The 25,050-nt window shown below is 39.4% G+C and overlaps 1 protein-coding gene across 8 annotated transcripts in view; it reads left to right on the top strand.

Annotated features, from left to right (window-relative positions):
* khdrbs2 (KH domain containing, RNA binding, signal transduction associated 2) overlaps positions 1 to 12,613 on the top strand; it is a 59,519-nt gene extending 46,906 nt beyond the window's left edge. The window contains exons 7-14 of one of the 8 annotated variants that reach the window (XR_011077114.1): positions 1,323 to 1,405; positions 2,511 to 2,569; positions 4,029 to 4,112; positions 6,604 to 6,656; positions 8,456 to 8,539; positions 9,399 to 9,460; positions 10,122 to 10,205; positions 11,658 to 12,613. Coding sequence is in view for 1 of the 8 variants with exons in the window: in XM_068568677.1 (XP_068424778.1) it covers positions 1,323 to 1,405; positions 2,511 to 2,569; positions 4,029 to 4,123 (237 nt within the window). In the remaining 7 variants the exon portion in view is untranslated. Of the gene's footprint in view, positions 1 to 1,322; positions 1,406 to 2,510; positions 2,570 to 4,028; positions 6,434 to 6,603; positions 6,657 to 8,455; positions 8,540 to 9,398; positions 9,461 to 10,121; positions 11,340 to 11,657 lie in introns of those variants that run through there. The other 7 variants (XR_011077116.1, XR_011077115.1, XR_011077113.1 and 4 more) reach the window with 7 other exon arrangements.
* Positions 12,614 to 25,050: the final 12,437 nt, after the last annotated feature.

Here is a 25,050-nt window from a genome sequence, read left to right as displayed (position 1 = left end):
CCTACATCTAGCAATTAACACATTATTATGAAAGTGGTTATTGTGCTTGTAACTTTGTGACAATTGGATATGAATTAGAAATGTAATGTAAATTGCTGCTTTATTATTGTACTAAGCAATAAGAATTTATAGTTTCTTTGTGAGAGACCTGGTGATAAACAGTTTATGATGAATATTGCTACACTGTAGTGCCTTGCTTTTGATTTATGTTCAATTCTAGAATATTTTAGGCAACAAATTAAAAATAAACAAACACAGGATAAATTATGTTTTTAGTTTTTTCAAAATTCACTCCTGCTTATACAACTTAATTGCTGAGAGCGGATTCATCAGAGTTATTATTGAACGCACAGCAACTCCTCTCTTGATCTGGGTTTTGGCAACAGGACAAGGGTATTGGTCTGTTTAGAGAAACTTTAGGAGTAAATCAACTGAAACTGTAAAAGTGACATGAACCAAAATTGGATTTTGAAAAGTGAGAGGAACATGTCCGACCTGTCCCCAGTGGTAATGACACCATCAAGTCCACCAGTGATTGCAGAAGGTATATACAAAAGGAGCAGCAACGTCAGGAGTGAGATGTTTACATGCCACAAAGATCAACTTGAATTGTTCCAAAACCAGGTTACTTGCATAACTTGGTTGAGTCCGCTGTAGATGTGAACACTCATTAGCTGGATTACTGGGGCGGCTAAAACAGTCTGAGCCTCAACACAGATATTTGCAATGGGATTTACACTGCAGACATTCAGTTCGTTTGACAAAAAAACAAAAACTACACATTGATAGCTTATTGCCATTACTAAAGCAACAGTGATATGCGATTATGAGAGCTACAGAAACAAGTGTAATACACTGTATTGGTGTTTTACCTGTTTCACAGCTGCACAGATGTGGAAACCGCTACTTACAGGAGGAGAGACGTTCTGCAAAGCATGAACAACTGTACACACGTTTACAAAGTCGTTGACTGTTTGCCGCATGCTGTTTTGCCATTTGTGTTATCGAACATGACTGCAGTTACTCACTGGCTTTGTGTGTTCTCAAGTAGCTACTTGTCAATAGTTGAGATCCATATTGTGGTTTAAGACGCCGAAGATGTCTATTAGGCTCCACTAGTGAGCGATGCTCTCCTGCAAGCTTTAATCAATAAACTCTGTTGGACATGATTTTGTTTCCCCCTGTTTCCTCTCTTATTGTGGACATAAAGTAATGGACTTTGCCTGAGGAACCAAGCAATGATTGTTTTTATGTTCACCTCTAACCAGTTAGACTGAATAGAGATGAGGAGACTTTAATGCTAACTGCGTGTTTTCTCACAGGGCTTCGATGATGGGTATGGTGGGGAATATGATGACGAGAGTTATGAAGCCTATGAGGATAACTACAGCAATCAGTCAAAGAGGTAATGTTTACTTATACACGCACACACACACAGACACACACACACACACACACACACAAGATAAACAACAAAGCACTTTTTTTCAAATCACCATCTGTCTGGACTCTACGGTTACTTGCAATACTGCCTGTGAAAGGTTAACTGTCACCAGCTGTAGTTCAGCATGACACGTGTTCATTAATAAGACATTAAGACCTCCACATGACTTACTTTGTCGATTTAGAACATTAAGTCTGAACCATGAATGAGCACCTTGTATCCTTAATTTGATAAAAGGATAAGCCTGGTGATATTCTTGAATGAATATATACTGTATTAATCCCCAAGGGAAAATGTTTTGATGGAGAAGCAGCTTTCAGACACAAAATAAAATATAAAACAACAAGGATGAAAGATATATACAACAATAAATATAAATTAGGATAAAATAAAAATAGCTTAGATGAGAGATATGTACAGCGTATTAATTTAGGAAATCAAATTTAAACGGTAGAGAAGTGCAAAAATGCAAAGTATGTATGTGTAGTGTGTATGAAGTGTAAATAAACGAAAACGTGTGTAGTGGTTAATTACTCGACAGAGGATCTGGCAAGAGGTGATTTATTGTATAGTTTTACTGCCATGGGCAGGAATGTTTCCTGTATCTGTCTGGTGACATTTATGTTTCTTGTTGTGCAATGAATTGTACTAATTGAATGTTGATCTAAAACCTGATATATCTTAGTCCTCTCCGCCATAGAACTCCACTGTCGTCCAGAAACTATTAAAAACACATCAGTGAGCAACACGCGCACTGTAGTTAATCCTACTTACACTGTCCTGCTGCTGTAAATACTCACTGAAGCACCAAATGTGTCTCTATCCACAGCGGAAAATAGTCCCCAACAAATGTATACCTGTTTGAACAATGTTTGGTAAAATAAGGTGGCAAGCTGATTTAGGAAATAACTCTGCTTTATTTATGTAAAGAAAATAAAGATTTGTGACGTGTTTTTAAAGACAATATTTGGAGATGGTAAGGAATCTATAGAATAATGCTAACCTTATGTATACTGTAATCACTATTTATATCATTTTGACTAATGGTACCGTTTTGTCTGTTTAGCATTTCAGAATATTATGAATATGCACATGGAACCAGTGATGAATCCTACAACAACTATGGTAAGTACTGCTTACTTTGTACGAAGCAGAACTTAGTTTTTGTGAGTTAGACGTCGATCCAACTACGAGTGTGAGTCTGCTGCTAACGTAGCAAAAGGAAAACACACAGTTAGAGCTTAAACAATGAGTTGGTTTTACAACATTGATAATTCAACATCTTTGGGTTTTGGACAGTTGGTCAGACAAACAGGCAATTTGTAACATATGCTTCAGTAAATTGTGATAGATTGTGATTTTTCAGGATTTCTGACATTAGTCAGATAATTAAGAAAACTCTAAATTGGTTATTTGATCACGACTGTCCAGCATTTGGTTGTGCAATACCTACTCGCATCAGTATATTCACGAGAGCAATATCTGCAACCCATGCAGTTTTCTATTAGTCTGCTCAACATTTCCAGTGCTATCCTTGTACCCGGCATAAGCCAGTAACAATTCACAAAAGCAACAGGAATTTTACTCTTTTGTTAAATGTAATTAATTAGTTAAATGTGTCGACACAATGTACGATTCTAAAAACAAACTTTTTAAGAAACATCCTTGGACCTTATTTCAGTTCATTCCTGACGAGAAAATAAGTCTCTGCCACACAATTCTTGACTTCTGCTGCACTGATATTGAATAGATGTTGTGAAGCAGAGAAACAAGCCTTGTGGTTCCAGCCCACTTCAGATCATTGTCACCCAGGGGGGCGCTCCTGCATGCACCACCCCTCCTACCTTCCTGGCTACAAGCTGCATTTGGCTCGAACAGTAAATGTGCCAGTGGAAGCTCAGGGGGCGAACCGATGCCCGTTGTAAAGGTGGAGTGTTTTGCCTTTTGGATCGGTGCCCTCACGGGGCTTACTCTAGAAAAGCTGCTACTATTGGCTTAGTAACCTCTGCTGTGCACACCCGACTGCAGTCAGATAAGCAACAGAGAATTCATATGTACTCAAATGGTTAATCCAGAAGCTTTCTATTAATGCAAACATTTTAGAAATGACCAAAAGTGGAGTTACAAGGTTGACACATGACAGCGGCGATAAGCTGGTTGCCACAGCGGGTTTGCCGGCTCATTCATTTGCAGCACAATGAATTGTGCACCAGGGTGTTGAGGTCGGACCAAACCAAAAACCAAAGGGGCAATGATTTGATTTTCTGCTCCATAAACACTTTCTTATTTGGAAGCAGTGCAATGTGCCATGGAGCAGAGGTGGCCGTCTTTATGTAATTTGGCTCGAAGGAAGGCGCTGCTGACAGTCAGATCTCAACAGAGGGCGAAGTGCTTATGAAATTAATTTTCTGTGGAGAGAAGCCTATATTGCACCTGGGATAGCATTTACTCGCTTGAATTTTCTTGTCTTTGGTTAAATGGGTTGTGAGAGGAAAGTATACGACACTCCGGCTCCCAGTTTGACTTTGTGACAGCACGGTTGATACAGCGGCTTTCAACAATGTGTGTTTAACTGTCTTTGCAGAGGAGGAGTGGGTGACTACCCGTCCCAGCCTCAAAGCCCCAGTTTTACGGCTGACAAGAGGGGGCTACAGAAAACAGCCCTATGGTAGATACTGAAGGTGCTCCAGATATGTGACCTCCAATTTTAAACTTTTTATGAATCTATTTTTAAATTCCTCATAAAATGTTGGAACATCTGCTTTTTTTGTTTGTCTCCTTTAGAAATTGAAATAAAAACTAACCCCCATAAAGCCCATTAATTCAGAAACTTAACAAACTAACAATATTCAGGACAGAATGCTTTCTTTCAAAATGTAAAGAGGAACATTCATCCATATTCATACTAGCACAGGAGGATTTTGTTTTAGAATTGGCTGTTTAAATGTCCTTCATCACACTTTCTTTCCATCCCTAAAAATGAAAGTAGTTCATTTTTCTTTATTTTTTGACAATAAACTACAGATTTTCTCTTAAGTTGTGACTCAGATGTTGACAAAGTACTTTCCATGAATTGCTTTAAATGCAGTTTATCAAGGTTTAATAGCTAAGAGATTTTAGAGGATCTCTTTGCCGTGACATTGTGAGACCCCATGGCTGACTACAACAAGGCACAACAGTCAAATTCTTCACAATTGAGTTGCTCCTGCAGTTTGACAAAGTCCTTGCAGTCCTTGCACCCCAGCGAGAGCTAAAAGATAAGGAGCTAAAACATAGTTTCTCTAAAACCCAGCTCAGATTATTGTGGGTCATTATAAATTACCTAACAGGCTGGATGAGTCTTTAACCAGCCAGAGCTGCAGAGCAAATGTAACTTCAAATTTAAAATGATTTTCTTCAACCTTTATCACCTTTTCCACAGTTCACGGATTGGTCTGGCTGTGGGCTCAGACTGGTTTGAGTGGATCTTATCCAGTCTAACACCGTATAGTGAAAACATAACCTTTTGAGATAAAGGCTGACTTTTTCAAGACCATATTGTGTTCAGTGTTTGGCTTCGGAGAAATAAATAGAGAGCAGTTTTGTCGTTCATTTATCTTTTTAAGCACCTGCAGATCGGAGTTGGTTTGCAGGAGTTTCACTTCCTGTTTGATTCCAGCTGGGGCTTTAATTTGTTGTAGGATTTACAAAAAATATATATTATGAAACCACACACTGCTCTGAACACAACCGATGGAAACCGAACCTTCTCAGAAATGAAGACATGAATGCAAAGTGACTAAATAACCTGAATATTTCTCATAAAACTGTTTAATTTTGAGAAATCTAACTTCAAGTTTCCCCATAAGTGATTCCTATATGTAAAACTGAGTTGATACCACAGACTAAAGTTAGCCTAAGTTGTACTGTGACTTTCAATGATATGAGATGTGAGGTCGTTATCTACAAAACACATTCTTCTGTTTGGTTTGAGAGCAATCAGCAATGTGCAGTGTGTCATTTCTAACTTGTGCTTTGTCCTGTGTGTAATCTGTATTTGTACATAACACATTTAATAAAAATAACATAAACCTCAACACAGTGTGTAAGACTCTCTAAATAGGATGGAGCTATAAATTGGCATTTCTTCTGCAGTTTGTTAACATGAACATCTGCTTTCAGGTAACAGCTACCTCGTTTCATAAAGAAAGCCCACAAACCTGTCCCAAATGACTAATTTGTTAAATAATTTATCTTCCTGCTCAATTGTCACTGACTCTTTGATCACTTTCTTATTTGGAAACTAATACATTTCTCTCCTTAATCCATTCTGTGAAGTTTTACATCATTAAACAGAACTGATTGACTGTGAGAATGATATGGAGTTAAAAGAGGTAAGACGTCCTCCTATATTATCCCAACAATACGCTCAGCGTCTGAAGCTGGCTCCTGAAGAGCACAATGGGCCGTACAGGATGTAGATCTTGGTATTCACCCTCTGATAGTATGCACTCAGTGTGCTGTGTTTCTGCGACTTATCGATGTTTTTGTTAACTTTTTTGCATTTCTGTCATTCAACCTGAAAAAGCTGTATATGCTCTGTAATTTTCCGTGCTTTAAACATCAAGTCCACTATAGCGATTTTAATTCTCTTTTGTGATTAGTACACCTGAAGCCTGGCTCTCATTAAGAGTGTAGATCACGGGACTGAAAGGAAGACTAAACACTAAGCAGGTAACCCTAATAATAATAATAATAATATTAATAACCATAATATTCATTTAAATCGGCAAATGCTAACTTCCACTTAAAAAAAGTAAACCTTCCCTTTGCAACCCCAAATAAAACACCCTCATATCCCTAACTAAATAGTTCACAAGGAATTCTGCTAAACTGTAATAAAATGAATAATAATAAAAGACACTAAAATAATGTCCGGCAAACTAAACATCACCTCAGTGGTAGAGATCAATTCCAGCAATTTGTTAAAAACTTTTATAAAATGTTATTCATAACCCCTTGAATTGGTTTACTTTTTTCACAGTGACGGAGTGCAACGACTGTTCTGTGCTCTGTATTGAATCATTTGCATATTACTTTGCATGCAGTCTGTCAGTCTATATGTGTTTATACATAGTGGCGACATATTCCTGATCATATTGTTTTATTTTTCTCTATAGTTAAAGAAACACACTTTTGTGTGATTTGGTCAAAGGGGAGAGGAATGTAACAGGTGAGTGGAAATATTCATCAGCAGTGTTGTCCTATATTGTAGAGAACTTGTGGTCGGATTGGTTGAGATCATCTACTTTTAGCTTTTAAATGAGTCATAACTCGCAGAAAAGCAGCAGCAGTAGCTCATTAGGCCTCTCCGATTGATTTGATTTACCAGTGTTTTTTAATACTTAATCATACTTGACAACTAAACTTGTCCATTTGCGTTGTGTGATTAAGAGCATTATTTCCTTGTGTCTCACTGTGTGCACACTCTCAGAGGTTTGAGAGATTTTCTCCACCTCACTGCACATTCTCATGAATCCACCATTAAAGTTCATTTACATTAACTACAAGTGCTACAGTACGCAGTTTTCACAACTCTGACATCTCATTAAAAACACGATAAAGTGCAGATACGCAATTAAAAAATTGGAAACAAAAGGAATAAAGGACAAGAAATCTTACTAAAACTGCAATGTGATTAGAAGTAATTAATCATCTGATTGCTGGTAACTACATGAGGCTGGCTTGAGGAGGAGTGTGTGTGTGCAATGTGGCTGGGTAGATTAATTATACATATTGTGAAAACAAACAAACTGTAGAACTCATTAAATACATATAAATTTGATTAACTGTACCTATTACCTATTATTATCTTCTTTTCTGTCAAAACATTTTTTTAATTTATTTATTTATCCTATTCTGCACCATTTATTTTTCTTTATGCTGTTTCTGCAATAAATCCTATTTGTGCGTATTCCTCACATGCGTTTCATAGCTGTGCAAATGCAGCTTCACTTAATCCCCATGGACAGATACCTGCTGGCCTATTCATAATTCATGTTCTTCTTCTGACGTTTTTCCAAAGGTGCAATTCTTTTTGAAAATATATTCATGGCATAACACCTTAATTGCACACTTGTGCTGTTAATGCAAAACAAGATTTATGAACAAAGCCGACCCAGAAGAACAAGACACAGCACCGATAGTTGTTTGTATTGGTGCTTATGTGTTAGAAGATGCACTTCTGCAATACGTCACAGGTTCCCATTCATTACATGTACAAATATGCTATGAATTTTCCTCAAATTACATATGTTTTACCAAAACACCCATCAAATTGTCATCACTCCTTATGGGCTGTGTATGACTGCACGGCTTGTTATTAGGATTGATTGAGACGGGCAACACAACCTTCAAAACTCAATTTATTTTCAAACAACTTTTCATCACAATAGCATTATTAAAACGAATGGATACATGACTCCAGATGTAGCGCTGAGGACTTTTGTTTTCTTGCTGCAGCAGGCTTTACTGAAGTTAACAGAACAAGAACAAAGAGTCAGTCAATAGTTTCACAGTCTCGAGTATCAGAGGAAATGTGTGTGCAGTGTCGTAATTCTGAGCTGGCCAAACAAAAGAGATTACTTTCTGCAAAATTCTTTTATTAAATGAACAAATTCAGGAGGAACAATGTACTTTTGTCTAAATCAACTTTCATTAAAACTTTATAAGACAAATACAGCATTTAAAGTGAGATAAACGCATCGCACATCCCATTTATGTCCAACAGTCTTTTTCAAACATTATTATATGAAGATGTGCCAAATGCCTGAACATTTTAAATTATAAATAAACTAAATTATATACATGTATACCTTGGAGGTTGAGTTTCTTCCCACAATGATGCTGAAATCACACTGTGCTGAAGTTGTATGATACAATTATTAAACAGTCAAACTCTACAGTACTGTAACACAACTCCCTCTGCCTTTCTGCAAAATAGCATTTTCAACTTGGACTTTTTCTTTCCAGAGCAGAAGGCACAGGAACCTGCTCCCAGAGGACTGAAGTTTGCACTCAGCCATCAGACATGTCATCAGTCAGGAAAGTAGCTCGGTACGTATTTCAAGTTCTCCATAAAGAATCCAACTATAAAGCTGCCAACATTATTATTTGGTCCTGAGTTGGAAACAATTGGTTGTTGAGGTTACATGAAGAATTGCTGTTTCAACTGAATGCAAAAAGATGCAAAATTCCAATCAAATGTCATCCAGTGTTGTTATGAGTGGCGATATTACAAGACTGCGAGGAGTAAAATGATGACTATCAAATAGTTAAATAATGCACAGCTGTAAATAGGATTTTCCGTCCTTTTTTAAAACCAACTTTGTGTTTATTTGCACCTATGAGCTTGAATGAACGGTGTTGCTGGGAACTCTTTGTATGCCAGCGATGTTCATGCAGCCTTTGCCAGAAGCGTTCTCAGATCCATTTTCATAACAAGACCGCCGCCAGCTCGACACCAGCCAAGAGCACAAATCCCAAAGCCTGCTACGGATGTTGATGCATTTCTTAAAGTGAATGCCACTGATAAAACTTTCACATTCAGATTACAAATAGGCATAAAAAAATTAAAGAAAGATCCATTACTCATTGTATTTTTTCTTGTTTTGCACAAAGAATGGAGACTAAGGTGCTTAAAGACTTTACATCTGTTTTCACATTTCTTTGCCATTAGTCCACACATGGATCCACGATGATTCTTGTCCATTAGTCTGCAGCCTCGGGCGCCATAAAAACAACTGGCAGCTGTTTGTTTTTGTTGGTTTGCCAAGTCTATCACATTTGCTTACATTGTTTATGCAGCCACAACACTCGTTATGGAATACGTATTAGTCTATTTAATGAATACTCTGCTGATGCATCTCTTCCTGTGCAAGATATATTCTGTTTATATTAAATATATGTGTTGCAGACAGAGATGAGAGGAAAGGTGAAGTGACAGGAAACATGATGGCGAAGACAAATGACCCAGAGGTGAGGAGATGATTGCATGTACGAGCTGTGTGAGACATCACCCTTTTTGGCCATCACCATCATTATATTTGGACCACGTCCATTGGCTATCTCATATACTGAGATAGTCGCCCTCTGATGGTCAGAAGAGAGAATGCAGGTTCAAGGCATTTTTGCATTAACTTCCCTTTTCAAAACCGGAGTTGGATGCCTACTGACGACGTACAACAAAAGAATGTATCTTATCTCAGCAAAGAATCCATCTTTTGAGTTTTAATCAAGATTAAATTGAAATAATTTGTTATTACCGTAAAGTCGGGTTACAAGCCGTTACTACCTTCGGTGGGTGATCCCGCTATAATCTCCTGGCTGTAGCTTGCTGCCGCTGCTGCTATTTCTCCGCTAGCTCCCCAACTCAGACAGAGTGGACGTGGGCAGTAGCAGCAGCTAGCAGCAGCGGGAAGCTAGCAGCAGCGGGAAGCTAGCAGCAGCGCGGCGCTAGCAGCAACGGGAAGCTAGCAGCAACGGGGAACTAGCAGCAGCGTTAGCTGGCTACAACGGGGACACCCACCGAAACTAGGAGCGGCTGGTAACCCGACTTTTACGGTATATGTTGGAATGTCCAGGATGTGAGAGCCTCTGCACAAAAGAGTTCGGTGCTGCAGATGTGTTCGATTTGCAGATGACCTGGTGTAGTGGAGGCATTTCCATTGGATGTCCCTTCGGCTCCAGAGAGATTGTGTTGCCATCTCCCAAACTAAAAAAGGTAACCCAGGCATTAAGGTCCCCAACTTCCCGGGGCCTGGTAATTATTCCATAGGGATACAAACGTATACCTGCCCAGATCAGCTCTGCCCTCCCTCACATTCCCACAGGAACAACGTTGTCAAACACTGGGTCTGTACATCATTAACAGTTTCGTGAGGACTCCCTTGGTCATTACACACAGCTCTTTTCTTGGCAATAGCGCATTAGATTATTGCATTACTGACCCAGTATACCTCTTCTGTCGGAGAGCATTCTCAGTCACCCTAACAATCCAATTTGATCAGAGTTAAATTACACTCTGTATTAGGAAGACAGCAATAGATCCTCATGTACCAGAACCCAGTAAACAACCTTATGAATGGAAAAACAGCAACAATCTCAATTAGACTATTTTCTGACCACTTCAATCATCACCGAAGTACTGATGGCCTGAATCAGACTGTACAGGATACAAACAACATATTTAAAAACGTGGCAGATTTTGTCCAATCTGAAAAAGTCTCGGCATCAAAGATAAATAAAATTCAGCCAATGAAAAGTGGTTGGACATCTTTAATATGATTAAACCTCGTTCTGCACATTCGACATTTCCCTGACATCTAGAGCAATTCAATTATCACACCAATCTTTAAAAATGCAAATAAATTTGACCTCAACATTTACAAAGGCATGTGTGTCAGCAGCGGCCCGGGGAGATTGTTCTGCAGCAAACTCCTCGGTAAACATCATGCCCTGAGCGACAGTCAGACTGGATTTACACCACAGCATCAAACTACCACAGCATGTCCACCAAACGAAAGAAGAATCTCTCAATGAAATCTTTGCAAATTTTAAAAAAAGTCAATACTTTATCAATACCCCTGGTCTCTGTCATACTTGGACAGGGAGACCCTGAGCCGAGGGGTATAACCACTAGATGTCCCTTGAAGGAAAAAAAAAAAGTACACCACAAACACTCAAAACAAACTTCAGTGTCGTTTGGCTCTAAACAGATGATATGCAGTGGCAAACTATCTGATCGTTGTGAGTAATCCTGAGCAAGACATTGACACGCGTACAGACTCAGTGATCACAGCCGACAGGCAGTCCAGGCTGCGAGAGAAGACGGGCTCAGTCAGTTAGCGTGATGTACAGGGGGGGAGAGGGAGAGGGAGGGAGGGAAGGAGAGAGGGAAGGAGAGAGGGAAGGAGAGAGAGAGAGAGAGAGAGAGAGAGAGAGAGAGAGAGGAAGTTCTGCAACACTGTAGCGCGTATGTGATATTAAGAAACGTTCTTACATAATATCTTAGAGATGTTTTGTACTCTACTTGAAGAAAATAGTGTCAGTGTCATGAAACCAGTAAAATGTTCATCACAAATATATATACTAGCTGTTCATCTCATCACATGACATGTAATACTTAAAATGTTTGTATGAAAGCCATGTTTCTAATTGTTTATTTATTTGTCAGAGTGTTGCAGAAATTCACGTTGAGAGAACGCACACGCACGGACAGCGTGAACGGCCTTTTGTGTTAGTGGGATCAAATGAGACCGCCATCAGAGTCCTGTGTCCTGTGCAGACCTCCAGACTGCACATGGGGACCCACAGGGTTAATTCCACCAGGTTAATTACGGCGTGGGAGGCCTCATAGGGCAATACCTCAGTGGGGGGAAGAAGGGGAAGTGGAGATATTCAAAGTGCTCACAACACGTACCAGCACGGCTGACTTGATGATTCTAATGACTCGCAGCACTTTTGAGCATTATGGACTTTGACGCGCTGCGAAGACAGAATGAGATTGAGGCTCTTTGGTGGAGGCGCTGGCCTGTGCTTCTGCTTTGGCAACAGTCCTCCCATGGGTCAGCCCACACTACTATTACTACTACTACTATTACTACTACTACTACTACTACAACTACTGTGAGATCGACTGAGTCAGCCAGGTTACTGTATTCTGTTGGACTGTGGTTGTACGTCCTGCTACCACAGCTTCCACAGCTCTTCCACAAACGTCCATGCCCAACATGTAGACAAAGCATCAGCCTCTCTACCACAGCTGACGCACCTGTGTGACCACATGACCTCAGTGGAGCTTCACCAGTGTCCAAACTGTAGCAGCTATACACCTCAGAGGCTTTCAGTGCTGCACTCATGCCTTAGAAAGAGCAATGGTTACTCTGGTTACTGGAAAGAATATTGATCTTTTTCTAATGTGAATTGTTAAGATAATGTGCAAACACTTTGTTCACGACAGAGTTTCAGTGGGGATATTTTATCTGTAATTGTACAAGAGAAATACTGAAAATGAAGTAATGCACTGGCAGGCAAAGTGTGTAAGATGTTGGCATGTTGAAATAAATTCAATAAAGTGGGCGAGAGACACTGAGAAACACTGTAATATATGCAACACACTGTGTGAACAAATAAATGATGGCTGCTAACTCTTATGCTTCGTGCCTTGTTTTCTCAAATAATTGTACTTATTTGTTCTTAACGAGACGATGAAAGCTCATTTGAAAAGGCTGAGGTGAGGGTGGGAAGGTCCATCTTCTCCCATCTCGTTCACAAGGACAAGCTGATTGTGTCTGGCTGAAAGCTGCATCTACATACAGAACGCCACCCTGGATGTCAGATGCGTGTTGACAGATTATAACTTGGGGATTCATAAAGAGACAGTCAATGGGTTGAAGGGAATTACTGTACTGCATTTGCCAAAATGTCAAGGGCTTAAAGGCTCGCTGCATACACAAACTACTGCACACCAAGGACATTTGTCACACATCCTCCGAATCAATTCACTCGAATGAAGAGTTCTACAGATTATTATATAGACTGAAATGAATAGTTTGACATTTTTGACCGATTTGCTTTCTTGCTATAAGTGTTGGATGAGTAGATTGATACTGCTCTTGACCGTTAAAGAGGAAGCTACTGCGAGGCAGAGCTTTTATCGTAAACTAAAACCAGCATGAAAAATAAGCAGTTAAATTTATTGTCTGAAACTAAATAAAAAATGATCCTTTTAGAAAGACTGAAACTAACCTGTAACAATATTGCCTGGTTAAAAAACAAAGGAAACATAACATAAAGCTCAACATAAATTCATTGCATTTTTAGTTTATGAGCTTTAATAGGTCACTACCGAAAAAAGGAGACAGCATGAATTTCCATTAACTCTCGTGAAATGAAACCACAGAAATTAAAGAGAGTTGGCGTTTAAGGGCATCATTTGAATATTGTAGTAGATCAAATGCCATTTAACCAAGCTATGGAGCTCAGGGCTAAGACTAGCATGGTCAGGATGACAAGTTTTTTTGCTAAGCAAGGTAAGCAAGTTTTCTTATGAGCATGGTAGTGAAGATGATTCCCAAAATTAATGATTCAAACATTTTAGCCATTCCCACACAGTTCTCCAACCATGTGTTTTATAACAAGTATGTAGCAACAAACTATTGGGACATACCTAAAACAAACTAACACTACTCTAAATGTAAATATACTGAGACCAAATATTTCTGAGAATCTGAAACTAATGAAACAAACCTAAACTAAAATTAAAATATGTTGAAACTGAAAATTCAACCTAAACTGAAAATGTAAAAATATTATAACATTGCTGCCTGGAGACTATTGGATTAGCATCTGAAATAGTCAAGAAATAGTTTATCACATACATTGGCCCTCCATAAAACCACAAATTGTTGCATTTGCACGTAGTTTAGTCTGGATAAAGTAAATACAGCGGTATAGAGGTGCAAGAGGGAGATTTATATTTGCATTGGAGCTAAGCTGTCTTCATGCCATGTTAAATTAACCGTCTTCTGTATCTAGCTTCATATTTAGCATACCAATCTTTTCATCTAATCCTTGACAAAAAAATAAATATTTCCTTATTATAATTTCCTCTAAATATCAAATTATTCCTTTTAAATGTTTGGATTTATTTAGCTCTTTGTTCTTTTTTGCCTTTCAGTATACAGTGTTTGTCTTTTTTTTCAGGTTGTTGAGTGTTATGAAGACAACAATGAGTCGCATTCCTGGTGGAAATGACTTTTCAACATGTAAAAATGTCTTCAGGTTAGCAAACTTTCATTTCATGCAGAATCTACACCAGGTGACAGAGATGTCAGAAATGTGTTTTAGCTTATTTTTTTTACTTCTGTTCAGTTTAATCATAACTATGGATTGCATGTTGGACGATGTTATGGCTTCAAGTAAAATCACTTACTATTTGAAACATCTTCCACAGGAAAATCTCAGCGAGACTTGTTTTAATCGTGTTGTCATCTGGCGGCTGCTGTCATTACCAACCTGAGTGCACCCCGTGTCTGTTCCCAGCTCACTAATAAATGCTTCACTTAGTGCTGCCAACGTGAACATGTTAGTTCATTAAGCAAGTCGAGCCCACTGCTGGCGTTCTGGCCGACTGTCACAGCTACTTTACGAGCCCGACCCGTCAGAGCCCCTGGAATAAAAGCTCAGCAGCCAGACTCAGCTCACATGCACTTTGTGAGTGGGAGCCGCAATGAATGGTGCCGACTGCAGCTCTGTGGTTCTCGGTGATTAACACTTTTGATGGAAGCAATACAAAGGTATACTGTTCAAAGAAATGTTCATGAATGTCTTCTTTCCAAACGTGTTTGTTCATATTTGACATGAAAAACCATAAATCAATCTCAGCCTCTCGCAACTGTTGCAGAGCCAACGAGTCAGATTTGATGCGGAAGATCATGCATTGTTTATCTTTCTTGGGTGGAAAGGGGAAGACTCCTTTCATCATAACATCCACCCCTGATTCTGGCATTTGTTTAATTAATTCGCTCCATGACATCCGCTCCACACAGCCTGTCAGACAACGGGCGTTTCTCTTCCTCAATAACACTTGGTCTAAATATTACAAAGACACAAAGACACCAAAGTGGGTCAGTATCTAGGCAAGTCCCCAGAAATGTTCAATCATGCAAAACAGTGCATGGTTTGGTTATAACTCGAACACACAGCATTTCCCCCAGCCAGCGACGGATACCTGAGCAAACTCAGCTCTGTTTAGACAGCTGCTTGATGAGCCAGAATAGAAAATGAGGATTTATAATCACCCGCATCTAAAAGGGCCTCTCCATCGGCGCAGCGCTTGTGATGTGACGGTGTGCAGAGTCAGAGTCCTTGACGTGTTTTGATGATTTTCATGTTGTTCCCCTTGCGACAGCAGGCTGGGATCTGAGCCAGGTGAAAGAAGGTGAGGATGTACTGTATAGCTTGAGCTGCAGTTTTGTAGAAGTCGAATGCTACCGTCGACAGATTACGCCACGGTATCTGATCTTTTTGCACAAAAGCCGGCCTCTTCCAGCTTGTTAAAGCTATTTTTGGAGAGAAGGTGAGTTTTGACATGTTTTGTTGCTCTGTGCATGTGGATAAACTAAGCGGCGTGAACTTGGCTAATTGTTTTCTACTGATGATGTCGAGTACACAAAGCATCTTCACAAAAATAGAGCTGGTTTGACACTCAAGGTTTGTTTTGGTTCGTGACATTGTGAGGAACGTTTCGCAGGAAGCAGCTTTCCTTGGAACAAGATGACACTATCTATTTTAAAAGGAAATGTCCCCCAAGAAGTACAATGTTCCATCTGAAATTGATATCCATTATCATAACCATTTGGGCTCAAGGTGTGAGTTACCGCGAGTCCCTCTTAAGGAAATGTACAGATTCTCTCTGCATAATGTCTTCAACCACACAGTGGGGTCTGACTCTCTTCCCAGTGAGTGTGTCTATGCATATTGCAGATACAAGCGGCTAAATGCATCTCCATATTCAGATTACAAACAGCTATTTATGAATAAACATCATATTTTCTAGGCAACTGAGCTTCTGTAGACCACAACAGACAGAAGTAAACAGGATGAGGTGATTGTATGCAACAGTATTGTTGCTAATGATGGCAGACAATCCATAGCTTATGCATATTTTCCACTAAATCCAAGCAGGATCAGACACGAATAAATGTAGATGTAATACCAGGAGTTAGTGTGATATAGTGCTATATATACTCTGTGTATGTGCACCCACCAAATACCTAAGGCAATGTGTGTGATGCCGTCCACAACATGTCAATTATGTCTCTAAAATAGATTAAAACAAAATCTCTCAGTATACTTAAATTATTAATTAATTATTAGTTTCATTGAGTCTCTGTTTTTAACTCCTGATTTATCAAAATGATATTAGCAAAAAAGTGCACTCAAAAGACCTTCATCTGAACAGCGTGTGACTCATTACCACTTGTCTATTTGAAGTAGTTTAATTTGGCACAACATAAAACAGCACTTGTTTTAAACATCTACGAGATGTCGAGAGCGGAAGCTTCATTTTTAAACTACTCGATTGAACCCAAAAGCCCTGGTCTAAAATCCTAAAACTGGAAAGGTACAGGATGAAATGTGACATCTGCAATTATTTAATTTTATCTGCGTATTGTTTTTAAACTGTCATTACTTTATTAACACAACTATGCACCATGGTAAGAGGGAAAATTAGCACCCAGCAGTTGTTCCCTGTTACGAGGATCATCTCACATTCTGCATGCTTTTCAACTTCATTCACTAACGCTCGTTATAGCCTCAGTGTACAAGCAAATTATCTTATTTCATACTGTTTAACAATGTAAATCAAATTTGTGTTATTATTTCCAGTGAGCTTGTCCAAGCATAGAATCCAATCATCTTACAAACTACATCTAAGATTGTCGGCACTGTGGGTATTTTTCAATTGTTCAGCTTTTTTTCTGCCATGCGTTCCCCCTCCAGTTACAGTGTAAGATGCTCTGTCGGATAAATGCCTCCGATGGGCGAGACCGTGATGTAGCTGTCAAGATTGAGAGTCACGGATGCCCCCAATGAAGCATTTTTGTTTTGCCTAGATTGTGTTTCTTTTCAATGTTGTTGAATTTCGATCTGGATGACAAAAAGACCGACGGCAACTATTGCTTAGAGGGCAAGGTGATCCGTCTAGCCCACTCGGCAAACAGCGGGATATTGATTTAGCTGTTGATTGTCAGTCAAGGTCATGTTTGAGTCTTTTTGTCCCTGGGTAGGTACTTTAATGGAGAGTATATGACAGGAGTCTGCACTTTCTATAGGTAACTCTTTACAGCAGAACAAGAGAAACTACTCAGACTTGTCACATTCCTGCAAAGGACACTCAATGCTTTTCACAATAACTGACAGTCAGCGACTAACGGGCACTCTAACATACTGTAGCCCAAAGATCCAGCTTGTCGGATAATTATCAGCCGCTTCAGCTATTTTCAAAAAAGAGAGTTAATATGTTGACCTTGCCACAATGAATGTGTGAGTACAAGAGGATGCTAACATGCACTTTATACTTCACTTATTGTGCATGCAGGTCCATACCACGAGCTGTTGCTTTAGATATAATTCATAAGTGATGCTTTTACCTGTGAAGCCAAGAAATAATATTTTGTATTATTTATATTTAAAATAATAATTTATAGTGTAAAGAGAATCAAAGCTTTATATGTTTATTTAACCTCCAATCAGTTGAGAAAATAAATCAAACCGTGATGCTTTTTTTTTTTTACGAGGCTCATTTTATTTAAGTTATATGTTTTTTTGTTACACATTTAACCCATTAAACATTGAACACAACTGAATAATTGCTGATTCGTAGTTTCTTTGGTAAAATGCTCAAAGGGTTGCTGTGGTGAGCTGTTGATTACTGGCTTACATTGACGTCACCGGGTCATGGGGCTGTATCAGCGCTTTGTCTATAGTCAAAGCAGTATGCATAATTTACAGGAACAAATAGAAGACAACGATGGAAAAAGAGTCTCTGACGTGTGTGAATGGGTAGAAAATATGAATAGGTCTTTAAAAGGAAATATGTTTTCATATAAATGTAATGAGATTAGTCTTTTCAAATGGAACTTCTGCAGGTCTCTTGTTGCCTGAATTGATTGTCTTTTACACAATTTCCTCTTTTGTATAAACGCTGAGGCCAAAATAGATTTGGTTGCTTGAGGGCGACCCAAAATGAAACACAATTACAAAAAATAATGAGTCATCAGTCAGAGTGTATACCTTCGAAGCTCTGTGAGGTGTTGACATTATGCTGTGGGGTCACACTGATGTAAATCTGAGAGAGAAAAAAGGTCTCTTTGTGCAGCGAGCTCTGAAGTTCCTGGCTCAAATGTGCACACGTGTGCGGCCTTCAACAGCAAAGACATCAAACTACAAACAATTATAGGTGCTTGGGGAAACTGCAGTTCTCTACAGTGAGTGCTGCTGGAGACCCTGTGAAGATGAAAAATGCATGTCAGTAGTGAACCCCCCCTCCCCTCTAGCTCCCCGAGGGTGCTGAAGCTATGAACCACAAGAAAGAGATTATCCAATGCAGCTGTGTGAGAGAGAGCGGTGAGCTCCCTGTTCTCTCCCACCCTCCCTGGATCACTTTTAAAATGATATTTCTTTTTAATAAATGTTCTATGACAGGTGTGATTTAATGGAGAAAATAATTTGTGTCAACTTGAAGTGCCCAAAGTAAGGTTCATTCTCCAGATAAATCCAGTGATTTTCAAAGGCACAAAAGCAGAGAACTTTGGAATAATGTATTTATTAAACAAAAGATTGACATTTCATTTCACAATATTCTTTTTGCCAGCCCGTCTCATGTTCATACCTATAGAAGCCAGTGTTACATTCCTTTGTTATTGCGTTTGGCAGAACTTGCCCAACAACAGTTTGAATATGATATGAAATTGAAGCCGCTTCACACTCAGGTTGTAGTAAAAGCAACTGAACTCTAATAAAAGACGATATGTTATTTATATTATGTTGGCTTTAAATCGGAATGGATAGTGTGAGACACAATGCACTGTCACAGCCTTTTTTTTATCAAGAAATTACCAATATGTATCTCTTTAGTGAGGGCGTCAATGTTATAAATAATATGGTGGGGGGGAACTTCTTTTATCTCCATCAATCTCAAGGGGGCAATCTGGTGGACTGCTGTGAGCTCCGGCTCATCAATCTGTCAACGTCAAAGAGGAATCCAAGGGATTGCTTTTAACTCGGGTTCCTCAACAGACACTCCCATCTTTCCGACTCTTATCTCCCGTCTGTACAGCTCTGACACCGACCTAACTCTGTGTCAACTCATGAATCGTCAACAAGCTCCAGCGCTCCGTCTCCTTCGACACTCCCTGCAGGGATAAAGGACGGGCACTCAGCTGGTTGATTGTCAGGGCTATTATGCCCCCCCGCCCGCCCTAACGTCCCACAGTCCCTGCCTCCACAATTCCCTCCATTAACTAGGGGGTTGGCTTCCCACTTCACCTTTGAAGTGTCACACTCTGATGCACATTTGTTTTTAATATGTGTGACTGAAACCACTTAACTGGTAGTGAGAGGAAGTGAGAAGACTCTTTCGGTAGAGCAGCCGTTCAACGCCAACGTTGCAACCAAATTCTAGTCTGTTACTCAGTGATTTTATATATATATATATATATATATATATATATATATATATATATATATATATATATATATATATATATATATATCCAGTAAGCTTAATATTTAGAACAACTGCAAACAGGGATAACCAACTTGGCCTGGACAGTCATCTTCATACACAACCTTCATTTTTATCTTAAGGACAGCCATGTTCAATGTCGGTAATGGATCTGGCACTGTTGCTACACTATAGAGGTGACAAGGTACTCAAGAGGGCCACATCTGTGGTAGTAAATTCCTGCTACAAGGACCACAAGGACCACATCTTGTCATGATGACACACACACACACTTAAAACAAATCAGTTTACAGTAATATAAGCACAGACGAGGAGAAATACAGCCAGATGAGTTATTTTTCAAGTCAAATGTGGATATAAAAACAGTGCCATCTCATTAAATTGTGTCATCAAAGCTAAATGTCTCGGGAAAAATAACTGCACACACAGAGTAAGATTAAAACATAACTTTTCGGTCAATGTAAATATAGGGGATTAAATAGATGGTCAGTGTTTACTAAGCAGATTGATCACCCGACAATGTGAATAAGGCTAAAAAAAAATAAATACAAAATTGCATGTTAGTGACATAGTTATCAAAGCAAAGCAGGCTTGTTTTTAGCATCTAATTCTCCTCTTCCACAGTTTTTGTTCAACATGGAGTCTAACACGGAGCAACAGCATGGCTGCGGGTGAAGCTTAGAAAGAGTACTCAGTTTGTAAGTAAAGTTAATCACATGAGCAGCGCCTCACACATCTGTCAGGTTAATGAGACAGCGCCTGGGGGAATAATGAGGAGTTTACATACAGCTGCAGGAAGTTCGCCCTCAATTTTTTACAATCAACAGGGATGTCACACCTCGTGTTGTCATCTTGTGTTTGGAAAGCGCTTTTTGACAAACGTCTGACAACACGGATAGTTTTTATTTTTATCGCGAAGAGACCAACGTCACACTGCCAGGTTTCACAGGAATCAGACAAACATGCTGATGGGAGCGTAACTGATGCTTCCATCTGATGTTACGATCAATACCAAACGTCACCAGGAGACAGAAACGGACACTCATGGGGCTCCGAATTTAGACCAATGGAATGACGTCCACAGGTGCATCTTCCACATACGGTGTAGTCCCCTCTTAGGAAGGACACTGCGGCTCAAGCTACCAAAATTAATCAATAAAAACAAAATTAAAAAAAATTATACATTCCCAGCCACTTGTGGAGTTTGCATGTTCACCTTTTGTTTGTATCGTCTTTCCTTCACGTCACAGAACTGTGATGGTAAAATAGAAGACATTCTGCCTCCTGTGTTTGCTGGGTATAAAATTCAGCCATCAGTTAAGAGGACAAAGAACAAGCAGGTGAAGTAAAGGTATGACTTTTCATTTGGTTCATTTTATACACCAACATGCATTTGGATGACAATTATGGTATATTAGTCAGAGAATGAATGACAGAAGGCAAGTCCTTAACTTGAATACCGTGAATACCCGTGTTCACTTCCTTAATGCAAACACGAGCTTTTCAGTAATAGATGTCAGATGTTCGTGATGAAGTTGAATGCCATCATGTCACTTTGGTTGAATGTAATTTAAAGAAGAAATAACATATACACAGCAAACAAGATTCTTAATCGTAGAAACACAGAGAAAATATACTTCAATGATGAAGATGATAGTAAGTCCTGCAACTTGCCACAATATCATCACACCACTCTCAGCTTCACCTCAGCTTTATTTTTCAACTCACAATTTCTGAGTCATACAAGTGCTCAGAAAACTGAAATTGTAAATGTGAGAAATACTTATCTGATTGGTCATGTACTGCATCAGACAGAGCCAAATTCAAATTCAACATAACTATTCCAAACACAATCCCCAGGCTGTTGTTACCAGATATGAGCAATGTTTTTCCACGGTAAATAGTTTTTTCCCTGCTTTCTTTAGCAGCAAAATAAAGATCCGAGCACTCTGTGTCCCAATGGGACCCATGGGTGCCATTTGTGTGAATCTGGAGAAAAAAGGATCTAAATGTCACCAACTTGCCACTATCTTTAAAGATGCTTGTTTTTGACAGTTAACATGAAAGAAACAAAATGACAAAAATGTTGATGGTTGTTTAAGGTTGGTCAGTGTTTCGAGAGTTTTCACTTTTCCTCAAAAAAAAAACCAGGAAGAAACATCAAGCCAGTGTTACTTCCAAATGTTGTGACTAATTTAACTTCCATCAGGCTTTGCTGCAGATCTACTCAAATCTTTTAGTACCTCAAAAAGAAAATATTTCCCGGAAGTGTAGCACAGACTCCGCCGCAGTGAGGATGAAGTTTGACTGCAGTGCAGCTAATTTGACAAGAATCCATTAAAGACCCAAAATAATCTGCTCTTCCTTCCACTGAAAAGTTAATACTCCATCATGACTGCACAACCATTTATGAGAAAATGAGGAATGAGACATTTATCAAATATTTCTCTCGTTTGTATAAAGCCGGAGGGCAAGATGTACAAGTATGTGTTATAGGATGTTATCTAATCCCTAAATATAAGCAGAAAACCAAATACGCACAAATCCCAAAATTACCCAGAGATGCTTCTGGTGAACCATATTGAATAACAAATCAAACTGTGGTCCTCTGGGTAAAATTATAGGAGGACAAAGATAAACAAACACCCTGCTGTGAATAGAAATATAAAATGGAGTCAATGGGGAGTGCTCCATACTACAGGCAAACAGTGGCGATTTTGGTTTTAAAAGTTTTGATGGGACACAATATTTACACAAGAAAATGTGATGATGCAGTCCAAACATTCCATGGAGAGATCATATTGAACAACTCAGCGCGAGTGAGACAGGAGACATTGAGATTAATGTGACCCTTTATCACACTCAGCAGAGATGACGAAATTCCAGCCAAACAATGTCGGCTAAAAATCACAAAATGAAGATCTGCGGCCGGCCCATAGAGGGCGTCGAGGCTTGACCCCACCCACTTTGAGGCAGCAAAAAATATATGTGTATATATGTATATATATACATATATACACACACATATATATATATATATATATATATATATATATATATATATATATATATATATATATATATATATATATATATACACATATATATATATATATATATAATATTATTAATTTGAAAAAATATAATTATATTTATACATTATACAAATTGTCATTATTTGTGTTGCTGAGCTATGTAATATACCCAGTAATTTTTGTAAAATAGGATATCTGTGTGAAATATCTGCTTTTCCTGCTTCTCTCCTCTGCTAGTGCACCTCTCTGCTGCTAGTGCACGTCTCTGCTGCTAGTGCACGTCTCTGCTGCTAGTGCACGTCTCTGCTGCTAGTGCACGTCTCTGCTGCTAGTGCACGTCTCTGCTGCTTGTGAACGTCGTGGGGCTTGATCGATTCTGCCCAAAGAAGGTTTAATACGCAGTTTAGCTAATCACAGATGAAGAAATAAATGAGTGCCGTACAATTTATACAATCAGCACCGTAAAAAAGACTTGCGGAGGGGCTATTCTCATCTTGCCCAAGAGCGCGTCCCGTGTCTCTGTTCTCGTCAGGGCTCGTGTCTCGTTCACATCTCACGTGATCTCGCCAGCTTCTCTTATCTTGCAGCGACATTTGAACGAGACGACAAAGAAATGCTACTCTTCCAAAAAGACTCAACCCAAACGAGATACGACCTCTCCTCCAAGACCCGTTTGAGAGAAGAACTTGGGCGGAGAGACTTTAGGTAAAACGACTGGGCCGAGATCAGCCGCCTGAACCCAGCATGAAACAACAGACCGGGGACATATATGAGAGACGGACAACTGCTGCTTGTGCTACCTCGATGCTAACGGTAATGAACCAGAGCGTTTTTTTTGTGTACATAAGCATCCAGAATGCAACCGCTGACAGTGTCGCTACAACGCTCACGGAGAGGCTGAGCAGCGGTCTCCCACATGGACAAACACACAAACTTATCGCCCAAGCTTAAAACGGGGCTGCAGTCAGCTCACTACTGGTCAATTGCTTCAACTCAGGAGGAGCAGAGACTAAGGTATGAGGGCTCTCAAGTGTCACGCCTTCCCGCTACACAGCTGTCCGGCGGCGCATATTTCTTGTCGTCTTCGCGACCTTTTTTGCATTGAATCATACCAGGATGTTTGCTGAAATTAATTGACTAGCCCTACCCAAAAAAAATCCACCAGCCGCCACTGGATGACACATCTTACTAGATATAAACTAACAGTATAGGACCACCGGAGGAGAATGGTAAATAACTGGCAACATCAAATAGCCGACTCATGACCAGCAACAAAAGGTGCATTTGTCATCTGTTGAGCAACCTCATCCTGGTAAACATTGTACACGCAATCCAAATGTTTGTTTTCAAAAATGACAGAAGTGCCCTTAAAATAGAGTTGAGCATCATAATGGTTCCTCAGACTGGAGTCTTTCTCGCACCTGTTTTCTTCAGTCTGATGGTTGTATAGAAGTAAGGATAGGTAGAAATAAGGAGAGGTAAGCGCTAAAGTGCACTCTAGTTAAACAAGCCAAAGGAGTCATCATTACTGTTGTAACGCAAGTACAATATAATTCCCTCTTTAGCTAGCTAGCTAGTTAGGTACACCTGTGCGCCGTTAAAATCCAACAATGGGATTCTCAGGGCCCTGGCCATCAGGCCTCACTCACGCTAAGAAATGTAACGTTAAACGCACACACACATGTACTTATGGGGTTTGTGGGTCCAGAGCAGCAGGAAGTGCAGAAGGGCCAGTTCTGCCGTCCACATCAAGCAAGCAGCATCCCGGCAGAAAGACAAATTTACACACACTACAAAGCAATATGTTTCTAGAGGGAATTTATTTAGAGTAGGTTGACAAAGTCAAGTTTGCCATTATATAGTATGCTGAAATAAAGAAAAGACTCACATATTCTTCACAACAGTGTCCTTTGGTGGAGCCATGCAGCTGAAAAGCCCACTCTTTTTCCTACAAAGAAAATCCTCAACCTTTTGGCGGTCAGTTTTCGCCTTTGGAAGCAGAAATGTGGACATTGAGGTCAGGTGTGTGGGTGTGAGGATGTGTGTTTATTACGAGTGAGGTTGTTTGCAGCTGATATCCAAATGCACAGAAATAGTTTAGAAACAGCAAACTGTCCATTTCATGTTGGCAGCAGCCATGTTGGGTTCCAGGTTTTAAACACTTTATATATGTATGCTGTGATTTGTTATTGTCCAGGGCTCTTTACTAAACCAAGATGTTAATTTAATATGTCAATATGGTCCAACAAAGATGATACACAGTTTTATAACTAACTTGA

Source organism: Clinocottus analis, unplaced genomic scaffold (genome assembly GCF_023055335.1).
Source record: "Clinocottus analis isolate CAN_PGR_092001 unplaced genomic scaffold, fCliAna1.0.p SCAF_8, whole genome shotgun sequence".
NCBI classification, from domain to species: Eukaryota; Metazoa; Chordata; class Actinopteri; order Perciformes; family Cottidae; genus Clinocottus; species Clinocottus analis.
This window is presented reverse-complemented; position numbering and strand designations above follow the sequence as displayed.